The sequence below is a fragment of the Pipistrellus hanaki genome (genome assembly GCF_964339955.1).
Source record: "Pipistrellus hanaki genome assembly, chromosome: 17".
Taxonomy (NCBI): Eukaryota; Metazoa; Chordata; class Mammalia; order Chiroptera; family Vespertilionidae; genus Pipistrellus; species Pipistrellus hanaki.
This window is the reverse complement of record NC_140519.1, coordinates 47,852,689-47,864,760: the sequence shown is the minus strand read 5'-3', so window position 1 is coordinate 47,864,760 and position 12,072 is coordinate 47,852,689. Positions and strand designations below refer to the sequence as shown.

General features: G+C 63.5%; 1 protein-coding gene across 1 annotated transcript in view; it reads right to left on the bottom strand.

Moving 5' to 3' along the window:
• KHDRBS3 (KH RNA binding domain containing, signal transduction associated 3) overlaps nt 1-9,453 on the bottom strand; it is a 47,500-nt gene extending 38,047 nt beyond the window's left edge. The window contains exon 1 of the mRNA XM_084864741.1: nt 8,944-9,453. Within this exon, the coding sequence (XP_084720867.1) occupies nt 8,944-9,031 (88 nt within the window). The 5' untranslated portion in view covers nt 9,032-9,453. The remainder of the gene's footprint in view (nt 1-8,943) is intronic.
• Nucleotides 9,454-12,072: the final 2,619 nt, after the last annotated feature.

Below are 12,072 nucleotides of genomic sequence, written 5' to 3'. Positions count from 1 at the left end.
AGCGGCACAGTGGGAAGCACCCAGGGAGTGCCCCAGTGTTCCTCCTTGTCACCTCAGCCCTTTCTGGACAAAAGAAAGAGGACGATGGCCACCCCGCTGCCCGGCCGGGGCGTGTGACGCCTCACAATGGACGGCGCCTCCCCGCCGGCCGCCGAGCCGCTCAGAGCTGCCTGCTGCCCGGGAGCCTTTGTCCACGTAGTCAGGCCCGAGTCTGCCGCCCTCAGCAGCGGTGGCAGCGGTGGGGGTGGGTGAGACCTGGGCTCTACAATTAAATAGCAAGACCCAGCGTCGTTCATATGAAAACAGGACTTACGATTAAACACCCTCAAGGACTTACGATTAAACACACTGGCCAGTGTGGCTCAGTGGGTGAGGTCGACCTATGACCCAGAAGGTCACAGTTTGATTCCCGGTCAGAGCACATGCCCAGGTTCCCGGCTCCATCCCCAGTCAGGGGCGTGCAGGAGGCAGCGGGTCAATGATTCCCTCTCATCACTGATGTTTCTATCTTTCCTTCCTCTCTCTTCCTAATGGAGCCCGTGGTCCTCCTTGAAGCCATTCATGGATACAGAGCCCTCAGGTTTCCCTCTAGGAGCACAGGACTCGAACCCTGGACCGCAGGGCAGCCCGGAGGAGAGGAAAGAAGTGGCCTCCCACCGCTGAGACTTAGCGCAAAGGGACAGGATGCTTCCCGCTCGGCCGTCACGGGGATATCAGCCGGCCGTGGCCCAGTTATGCAGAATAATAACCTATTTTCTGCGAAGCCAGATGAATAGGCCAAAAAGCACAGTCAATTTCCAGCCTTCTGGCCTTGGATGTTATTTATTCCCTAAGTCACGCCTCCCTCGCTTGTAAATGGAGAAAATACCGCTTACGTTTCACGGCTGAGGAAACAGGCTGAATGCAGAGCGGACGCCTGCCGAGCGCTGCCCCGGACGCTAAGCGGATGCGGGTAAGCGGGGCCTGCTTTGGGACACGTTGGCGTGAAAACACACCGGGGTCTCCTGGGACTCTCTCTTTATGGAGACCTGGCCTAAGGGTGGGCTGTTCGCCCCTTCCCAGCCCAAGAAAGAAGCCTTCGGGGTGCTGGGCTCCTCTGGGTGAAAGACAGAGAGACGGCCAGGCCGAGTAGCTGAGCATCGACCCAGGAACCAAGAGGTCACGGTTCGATTCCCAGTCAGGGCACGTGCCCGGGTTGCCCGCTCCATCCCCAGTAGGGGGCGTGCAGGAGGCAGCCAATGGATGTTGTTTCCCATCGATGTTTCTATCTCTCTCTGTTCCTCCCTCTCTCTCTCAAAATCAATAACAAGTATTTTTTTTATAAAAAAGACAGAAGAAGGTAATATGGTCAAAGGTAATATGGTCAACTTCATGCAGAAAATAAACATCTACAAGCCCGGAGCGCCTTCAGCACAGCCACGCAGACGCCGCAGGAAGGGGGAGAGAGATGCATGGGCGATGTGCCCGGGTCAGGAGTCCTCTGGGTGTGTGGTTTGGTGGGCACCCTGTCTTCTGAAGCCTCCATAGGGCACTCAGTCAGGATGGGAGGACTAGGGGTGGCAGGGAGGACTGAGGGTGACAGGGAGGACTGGGGATGACAGGGAGGACTGGGGGTGACAGGGAGGACTGGGGATCACAGGGAGGACTAGGAGTGGCAGGGAGGACTAGGGGTGACAGGGAGGACTGGGGATCACAGGGAGGACTAGGGGTGACAGGGAGGACTGGGGGTGACAGGGAGGACTGGGGATCACAGGGAGGACTAGGAGTGGCAGGGAGGACTAGGGGTGACAGGGAGGACTGGGGGTGACAGGGAGGACTAGGAGTGACAGGGAGGACTGGGGGTGACAGGGAGGACTGGGGGTGACAGGGAGGACTGGGGATCACAGGGAGGACTAGGAGTGGCAGGGAGGACTAGAGGTGACAGGGAGGACTGGGGATCACAGGGAGGACTAGGAGTGACAGGGAGGACTGGGGGTGACAGGGAGGACTGGGGGTGACAGGGAGGCGGGGAGGGGGCATATGGGAGAGGAGGGGCTAACTGCACTGTGAAATAATGAAACCTTGAAACATGGTACTGCTTCAGCCTCAGTAACACAAACATCTAGGGCAGGATTTCCCAAACTTCTCTCATGATGAGAATCACCTGGTGGAGTTGTTAAAATACAGATTCCTGAATCCCAACTAAGAAGTGCTAAACTAGAATTTTGGGGAACAGCAGCCCAGCGCTGAGGCAGGGGGCAACGGCGCTACGTGCAGCGCCACCTGGTGGCAAGAAGAGCGGCGTTCACGTGACATCCATCCTGAAACATGAACAAGGGAACAGGATGGGAGGGAACACTGCCCCTTCTTTCCCGCCGTTATAATTTCTCCTGGAGCCTGAACCAGCAGTGACCCCAGATGTGAGATGTCTATCAGCAGGAGAGCCCCAGGAGGGTGTCCTGGCATGCTCGGACTTTTTCCCGCGCCAGGAGTGTGCCGGGACTGTCATGTGAAGCCTGGAAACAGCAGCTGGGCCGGCTGGTGAGAGACTGCGGGAAGGGACGGCTCCCCAGGGCGCGGGAGCAGGTCTGTGTCTGGGGAGGCGCTGAGTGTCCGCACCCGTTCACAGGGGCGCCCAGAGGCCGGCTCTGACAGCCATGGGTTAACTGCAGCCTCAGGTGCTGCCTCCACGGGAAGCATCCTAAAATAAGGTGACCAGACGCCCCGCTTTTGGCGGGACAGTCCTGATTTTTAACAATCTGTCCCGCGTCCCGCAGTGTTTAAAAAAAAAAAGTCCTGAATGGGACTTCTTTAAAACGCCGAGGGGCGCGGGACAGATTGTGAAAAAATGGGGACTGCCCCGCCAAAGGCAGGATGTCTGGTCACTTTATCCTAAAAGCCCATCAGAGCTCTGCTACGTCTGCACCCCACATTCACACGAGGCACGTCCTCAAGAACGCGTTTCTCCCCGGCCGGCCGCTGTGGCTCAGTGGTTGAGCATCGACCTATCCAGCCAGTTTTCCCACTTCCTCCTGGACCCCGGACATCGCCGCAATGAAGACCCCGGCCTGGGACACACACTCAGGCAGAAGGCATCGCTGGGAGCGCAGGGGGAGAGCCAGCCCGCCTCCGGGTAAAACACACGTGCGGGAACCGCTTTTAAAAATCCATCCTCCCCGCCCCGGCCCTGTGGCTCAGCCGGTTGGGCATCTTCCTGTGCCCTGAAAGGCTGCCTGCAGGTTCGAGTCCCACATGCCCAGGTTGTGGGCTCGATCTCCAGTAGGGGGTGTGCAGGAGGCAGCTGATGGATGTTTTGCTGTCACATCAATGTTTCTCTCTCTCTCCCTCTCCCTCTCTTTTCCTCTCCCTCTCTGAAAATCAATAGAAAATCTTTAACACATGAAGCGCCCAGTCACTCATCGGCGACTGACACCATACTTTCCGTCCGAAGACTAGACAGGCTGGCGCTCACTGTGTGCCATGACGAAGGACTGGCAGTGAGCTTCCCTGGACATCTCCATAAAGGCTTACTTACGGAATTAGGCAAAAGGCAAGCCTTACTTTACGGGGAGCCATGGCAAACGATTCTTTAAAAGTAATAACAGTATTAAATAATTCACCATCCCCAATGGAAACCCTAACCGGCTTCCACCAGACACCTCCCAGGAAGCACTGGCACTGAGGGCCGGGACCTGGCAGCTGCTGTTAGGATGTTCATCCCCAATGCTAAGGAGCGCTCGACTTCCTTCTTCCTGGTTAAAAAAAACACACCACATAACGCGTTCTCACTCCCCGTGGGGAGGACCCCGAGCCCCGGGGCCCTGGTACCCAGGCTGCTGCGGGCACTGCACTGCTCTCTCCCCTGCCCCTCTGGTCCGGGGTGTCCGTGTGGCACCCGGACGGCAGGCCGCTCCTGCAGGTCAGAAGGTTCCCGTGGCCTGGGACAAGGCCCCCAAGTTCTGGTTCTGATCCGCCCTCAGCACCCTCATCGGGGCGCCAGGAAGGAGAGCTGATTGCATTAGCGGCACCAGCTCCCGCTCCCCGGGACAGGATAAAAGGAAACAGACCTCTGAGTCAAAGCAGACCTGACGGCCGCTCCTCAGTCCCTCCCGGAGAAGGGCCACCCCCCGCGGGGCTCACGCTGCACCTCACGTAGGACCTGCTGGCACCTGTGCCTGGGAGCCAAGCAGAGCCACCCCCTCCCGCTCCCCCCAACTCAGGTGCTCCACCTTCCGAAGGGGCAAGGCTCCCCTGAGGGCTGGACTCGCAGGGCACTGAGTCCTCTTCCTCTATGCTAATGAGGCAGTCAGCTGACAGGGCCACAGACAGGACACAGGGCGAGGCCCTGCCTCCGGCAGCGCCCTCTGTCCCGGGGAGACAAGAGGTGCCAGAAACAGCCCGGCCAGTGTGGCTCGGTGGTTGGGCATCTACCTATGAACCTGAGTGCGGGCCTATGAACCTTGGGATCTCAGTTTGATTCCCTGTCTAGGCACATGGCCGGGTTTCAGGCTCGATCCCCTGTGTGGGGAATTCAGGAGGCAGCCCATCACTGATTCTCTCTCATCGTTGATGTTTCTATCTCTCTCCCTCTCCCTTCCTCTCTGAAAGCAATAAAAACATATTTAAAAACAAACAGAAAACCTTAAGAAGCTCAATGAAAAACGGGACCACCACGCCCTCCTCCGGAGATAGCAGAGGCTCACACTCTGGTATGAAAGAGCCCCACTGAGATAGAATCCTGCAACTTTCCTTCTCACTCTTCTCTCGTACTTTGCACACCTGAGGACATCCAAGCAAGCCCAAAGCGTTTTCCAGAAGGGGTCCTCAGAAAAAGAAAAAAAAAAAACGAAGCCGGGGTTGGTGGCACAGAGATGCGCGCAGGGCCCCTCACGTGCACCACACATCACACGGAGTCCCAACACCAGAGGAGCGGGTGCAAGCTGACACAGGCCCCATCACTGGGCGCACAGGGACCGCCTTCCCCGCCACGCCTCTGCCCCACGGTCCCCACCACCCACCACTGTGCCTCCGCTGGCAGGGAGCCAGCCGCCAATCCATACGTTACATCCGATAATTAAACATACAGCGTTCCGTAATCTTATTTAATGGTTCCTTGGCTTGTACTGGAACCGATCCACGGCGCGGCCGGAGTGCCGGATTGGATTATAATGCGTCAGGCCTTTCTGAGACGCCCGGAGTCCGCGTCAGCACTGGCCTCCGAGCACACACGGCCCCGAGCAGCACTACCATCGCCAATCGGCCTCCTGGCACGGAAGGCCGCGGCCAGCGCACCCGGCAGGCGCCTGCGTCGGGGGGAGAGGGGGCGGTGGAGGGGGAGGGAACAGCAAAGCCCTTTTTCTTCCATTTGGTTTTATATCAAGTAAACATTACGTTACCCGTTACTTTTGGGAAAGGAACAAAAGTATGCAATATTGGGGGAAGGGGAGACGGGCGGGAGAACCAGTTATCCTGAGAAAATAAAAAATGAGAGTCAGCAGCAAAGGCCCATCATAAACCACCAGCTGGGCAGAGTCTAGAAGCCAACTCGGCCCTGGCCGAGTTGGCTCCATGGACAGAGCATATCGGCCTGTGGACTGAAGGGTCCCGGGTTTGATTCCCGTTGAGGGCACCTCATTGGGCTGCAGACCGCACCTCCAGCCCTGGTTGGGGCACGTGCGAGAGGCAGCCCATCCATGTCTCTCTCTCTCTCTCTCTCTCTCTCTCTCTCTCTCGCATGGATGTTTCTCTTCGTCTCTTCCCCTTCCCTCTGGCTCTCTCCAAAAACCAAGGGAGCACTATCCCAGGGTGAGGACACACAGAATACAAACAAACACATAAAGGCACCTCTGCTCTGAGGTCCGCCCCGCCCAGTGTTCCCTTACAGAGGACTGGGAAAAGAGGGATTCATTCAGCTAGAGCTGGTCGACGTGGACGGAGCCCTCCTCGTTACAAAGCAGGCTGTCCCGTTACCACACCGCGCTGACTGCCGACGTGAGGGCGTGCTCGTGGGAGGACTGTTTTCCAAAGAGAAAACCCTGCCAGAGAAGTCAGCCGCTTCGGAGGAGACCAGGAGACAAGCCCGGGGAGAGGGTGTGCTTGGGAAACCCAGGTAAGCCAGCCGGGAGGGAGCCGGCGTGTGAATGCAATGACCTCGGAGGGCCTCAGGGAACGCGAGCACAGCCTTCTGCTCCATCTCTCCGGGGAGGCGTGTGCAGCGAGAACAAGGCCCTAAGAGAGGCCCGAGTTCTGGCCGCGTCCCTCTGGGTCACTATGGGCGTGCAGAGCTGGTGGGTCCTGGCTCCTCCCCGGGAACGTGGGGACCCCAGAGCCGGCCCACACGGGGTGCAAGCCTGAGAACGGGACTCAGGAGCGGGTGCGGGGCAGAGCGCTGGAAACTTCCAGGCGCCACGCGGACACAGGCAGGGGCCGCCCTGGGAGACCTTCACCGTCAGAGGTCCCTGTGCCCGCCTCCCCACGGGGCAGTGACCCCACCATCACCCTGCGAGTTGGAGCCGGAGACGGAGTCCGGGGTCGGGGAGCAGAAGGACCTCGGAGGGAAGTTTCCTTGGCAGACAAAGAGAAACACAGCTCATTGAGAATTAAAATGCATCCCCCCCCGCCCCCGCCCCTCAGCCCGCCGATACCAAGAGAGAGAGATAGATGGCCGTCGGACTGAAAACCACAGCTGCCCGGCCAGGGAGCTCAGACCTCAGGCAGATTCAGAGACAAACGCCAGGCAGGCGGGGGTTACGTAACAGCACCGTGCACGTTCCGGGGACCGCCTGCGGGGGCGGGCGGGGGGGGGGGGGGCAGCCTGTGGCCGAGGGGAGCCTGTGGCCGAGGGGAGCCTGCGTCTGCAGGAAGGAAATCGGCGATGAGCACACACGCGCCCACACACACACACACACACACACACACACTGCACCTCCTCCCGCCGCCCAGCTGCTCGGTGAGAGATGTGCTTCCAGCAAGAGCTGCGTCTTCAATGGAGAAGCGAGCTCTCACGCTGGTTGTCAAGGTTCCCCCGGTGGCCACGCCGCCCGGGATCTGTCTCACGGAACCGGAGGGCGTAGCACTAGCAACTCACGGTGCAGGAACCAAAGGAGCTCTGAATGGAGGGGCCACACGGCGCTATGGCAACACGGCGCCGGAGAGGGGACTTCCGCGCAACTCACTGGCTCCACTCCGCTCCTTCCCGGGGCCCGGCACCTCCGGAGCCGGCCTCTCTGTGCGGAGAAGCCACCCCGAGCCCACAGACAGAGCACCCCTAACCCTGCCCGTCTCCCAGCGCGGACGGGGACGTGCCCTCCACAGCACAAGACGTGGGTGCGCCCTGAGGAGCAGGGGTGCCGCCCCCCGCAGACCCCACTGTGCAGGGAGAGTGGGCACCCCACTCCGGTTCCTCCCCTCACACGGGGTCGCACGCTGCTGCTCTCTCCCCAGCCCCTGCCTCTCACGCAGCACAAGCCTGAGATGAAAACGCCCCGGGAGTGCTCTGCACACCCATCCCTGTCCCACCACCCCACTCCAGCCGGACTCCGGGAGGCAGGGGTTCGCCCTGGGCTGCTGCCATCGGGGCACACACAGCCCCGCCTCGGAGGATAGGCTGCACGTGGCCAGCACGGGGGTCACGGCTTTAACATGCAGACACCCGGACACACAGAACATGTCTGCTTATCTCGCACTTCCAGCAGGGAAGCAGCCGGCGTGGAGGCCGGCGGACGGGGTTTGTCTCGGGAACTATCCGGGCTGACGCTGCCGAGTGAGCCACCGGGGGGGGGTAACAGGTCTGCCCGTGACAGAACGGGGCCCTGAGGGAAAGCAGACCCGTGGCCCCCGCACCCCTCTTCCTCTGAAAGGCGATCCCAGACCCCGGAGGAGCCCAGAGCAGCTGCTGGGGAAGGGAGGCTTCCCGGGCAGCGGGAGGAGGGACCAGCCGGGATGCTGTCCAGGGGCACGCCTCCCTGTGCCCCTCACCGCCCCCCACCTCCCAGGCTGCCCGCCCTGAGCTGGCCAGGGTGGTGCTGATGGCACGGGCTTACGTGGCTGATGTTCCCGACCCTGAGCCAGCCACCCCTGAGGGTCACCCAGCTCTTCTCCAAAAGAGGGCAGGCCAGCCACCAGGGGCAAGATCCTGCACCTGCCTCTTCACTCCTGCCCCCTCCAACGGCCAGTCTCAGGGTTGTCCTGACTGGCTCACCCCAAGGAGGGCAGACTGCCCCCTTGCCCTCCCACTCTGATCCCCAGGGCTGCCAGAGACTCGGGAGAAACAGGGAGAGGAGAGGGCCTCTGCGCCCTCCTCTAAGCTCCTGGGGTCTGCCCCCAGCCTCCTCCAAGGTCCTCAAACTTCCCAGCACCCCGAGGAGCACCTGTTCCCGTCCCCTCTCTGCATCTGCGCCCCTCGATCTTCCATCTCCCTCCAGCTCTCTCTCTCCAGTTCTCTGGGCAAACCAAGCACCAGCTCCCTGCCTCCCCCTCCTCTCCAAGAGCTTCCCCACCCCCCACCCAGCAGAGCCCCCAGAGGAGCCTGTCCCCCCGCCCCCAAGTTCCCCTCCAGTCTCCTCAGTCCCCAAGGACTCCCTCCAAGTCTCATCGGAACCAGAACGCCCAGCCTCTTCCCTCCAGAGTCTCCCGATTGGCACCCGGGCTTTCCCTGGGTGTCCCACATCCTCCCAGGTCCCCCCAAACGCCCCCAGTTGGCTACCTGGGCCCCTCCAGTCCCCCAGGGCTATTTGGAGCGCGGTCCCCCCTCCCCTGGCCCCTGGTCCCTGGCCATCACCCGCAGACCCCGGCCATCACCCCCAGCCCCCGGGCCCGGCCATCACCCCCAGCCCCCGGGCCCGGCCATCACCCCAGACCCCCGGCCATCACCCCCCAGGCCCCCGGCCATCACCCCCCAGGCCCCCGGCCATCACCCCCAGCCCCCGGCCCCCGGGCGGCGGTTGGGAGCCCCGGTGCGCTCACCTCGGTTCACCAGCCGCAGGGCGTGCGTGAAGGAGGGGTCCAGCGAGTCCTTCTCGGCCATGAGCTCCGGCAGGTACTTGTCCTCCATGCTCGCCGCCGCCGGCCCGGGACGCCGACTCCGGGCGGGAGGGCGGGCGGGCCGGCAGCCGCGGCGCCGCAGCCCCCGACCGCGCCCGCGCCCCAGCCCCAGCGGCGCGGGACCCCGGGAGGGCGCGGCCGAGCCCCGGCGCACGCAGCCCGCGGGCAGGGCAGGCAGCTCCCGGCGACCGCCCGCCCAGTGCCCCGCACCGGGGACCGGACCGCGCTCCGCCCCGGGCGCAGGGGAGCGCGCGGCCGGCGCGATGGGGCCCCGGGGACGGCGGGCGGCTCCGATCGCAGGCGGCGCGCTCCGCACACCCGGCGGACAGTCCCGGGGACCCGCTCCGCTCCGCCGCCACCGCGCTCCGCGCCGCCCGCCTCTGAGCCGCCGCCGCCCCGCCCGCCGCGCCTGCGCGCTGTCCCCGCGCCCCGCGCCCCCGGTTTCGCCGCCGCCGCCGCCGGGTGGGGCCGCCCGTCCGCACGGAGGCGGCGCCGTAGCTCCTCCCGCCGGCCCCGCCCCGTCTCCCGCCCCCGGGGCCTCCCAGACGCGGGGACCCAGACACTGAGGCCCAGGGAGGTCCGGCGGTCGGGCCAAGGTCACCCGGGAGCGATCTCCGGAGAGAGCGGTGCGCCCGGAGCCCCGGGGCGGGGGCCAGGCCAGGGGAGGGGACCGGAGCGGCCGGGACCCCCTGCGCGCCCCGGGGACGGCCACCGCGCAGGCTCCCTGCCCGGGCGCCCAGGACTTGCTAACTTATTTCTCTTTGCCGCCCCCTCCATGGGCACGGAAAAGCCACCACGGGCTAGGCGCTCCCGGGCGCCGGCTCAGAGCGCCCATCCCTGACCCTCGGTGCCCAGGCCGGTTCATTACATCTCAGCGCGCGCCCGCCCTTCAGGGCGCCTTTGTCCTCCGGAGTCATCCCGGCTGTCGCTCTCTGTGCCCGGAAGCCTGCTGTGCCCTGGGCCCGGAGGCAGAGGAGGCAGTCCCCAGGGTGCCTGTCCGCCCGCGGGGAGAGCGCCTGGGTGCCTATGTCCTCTGTCCGCCTCAGCCCCAACCCCGCTGCCCCCACCCCCAACAAGCCATTTTCCAGGTTTTTCCTGAGCCTGTGGAATAACCATCCCCCAGCAGGCCGAGGACTCCAGTCTATTCTGCCTGCCCCCGCCCCCACCCCCCAAGTCCTGGCCTCCATGCCACCTTCCCTGGACAGCCTTCCGAGAACCCCCTTCCCGCCCCTGAGTGCTGCTTGCAGGACTTCGTTCCTTTTTCCCCTGCTTGGCTGGTCTCCGGGACCTCCCTGCCCCTCAGCTGTAGCTCCGCCCCCTCACAACTCCCCCCACCCACACTGCCCAGCAGACCCAGTGAAGGGCCTGGGAGAAGATGGCTCTGTGGATCACCTGGGGCCCAGGGTGGGCTGCCAGGACCCCAGCGTGGGCTGCCAGGACCCCAGCGTGGGCGGCTCCAGTCCCAGCTCCTCCCTGACCCGCTGCCACCTCAGCCAATCCCCCTGTGAGCTGAGCTTCCCACACATCTGCACATGCTAAGCCAGGTCCTGCCCTGGAAGGCAGGGAGAGGGGCCAGCTGGGAGGCCGTGGGCAGTGCTTCGCGTGCACATCCCTCTGGCTTCCATTCCTCCATCGCGGGCCTTACCCTCTATCCCAGGGGTCTTCAAACTACGGCCCGCGGGCCACATGCAGCCCCCAGGGGAGTCTGATCCTGCCCGCCAGGTTTTTTGGGCAGTGAGCGCAGCCAAGGTGTTACAGTAGGAATTAGTAGTTCATATAGTCCGGCCCTCCAGCTCTCTGAGGGACCGTGATCTGGCCCCCACTTTAAAAAGTTTGAGGACCCCTGCTCTAGGGCTTGCATCCTGGGCGGCCACCTGCAAACGGAGGACTGGAGAAGGGCAGGTCTGGGACAAGGAGGAGCCCCAGGAGAGGAGCACGGGGACCTAGGCCGGCTGCTCCCTCACCACGTGGCCCCTCACTCTCCTTCCCACGTCAGCCTGTGTCCCAGAGACAGCCCTGGCCGGGTGGCCATCTTCATTCAGCATTTACTAAGTGCCAGGTGCGTGCCAGCGGCTCTGCACTCACTGCTCTCCCTTCTCTCCGCACCCTGGAGGGGGGATACCATTCCTCATCGCATACCAGTGAGGAGACCGGCCCCGGAGCAGCCTGGTGCTCCACCCAAGCCCCACCGCCGTCCATGAGGGACCCTCCAGCTCCCTCTCCCTCCTCCCCTGTCCCAGCCTCCCGGTGAGCAGCCGAAGACACTCCTGCCTGGCTCAGCCCTTCCTCCCTCCCTCCTGCATCAGAACAGTTGGCAGAGGTGCCCACCAGCAGCTGGGGAGGAGGGCTGCACACCAGGAGGCCGCCAGCAGGGGCACTGAATCTTCCCTCGGACCCTCCTCCTCGCACAGCCTTCCAGGAGGGCAGGTGCCCACCGCCGCGCATGCCCACGTGGGATCCCGCGGGGAGGACAGAGACGATGTCTGTGTGAGGTGTCAGGAAATTGGCCCCACCCTCCCACCGCTGAGCCGCTGGCTGGGGGGGGGGGGGGGGGGGGGCATCCTCCAGGCCTCACTGCAGAGTCTGCTGGCCATCCTGTGGGCTCCGGCGCTCCGGTCCCTTTGAAGATGGAAAGTCACGTTGGAGAAAAGTGGTCGTTTTTCTGCAGGGAGGTCTCCCACGCCAGCCTCCGAGCAGGGAACAGGCAGCAGCTCCGACCCATAAGGGCCTCACAGGGTTTAACGGAAGCGCTGAGTTCATCCTGGCACCAGAGGCCTGCATTTAACGCATCCGACGCTCTCCCCTCGCCCTCCACTAGCACTTGTTCCTGCTCCTCCCATGCTTCACCCATCGGTGCCCTGCCTCCCGGCCGTCCTCAGAGCCCGGTCCCCTCCACGCCCAGGTCTGTGCCGGCCAGGCAGTCGGTTCGCGGCGAGCCCTCAGCTCTCCTTTGCATCCCTCTGCCCCGAAGGTGGAATCCTCACGGCCCGGCTCCCCGGCTCCCTGAGACAAATGAGTGTGTCATGTAAGACAAGCGCCCAAAGATGGCTC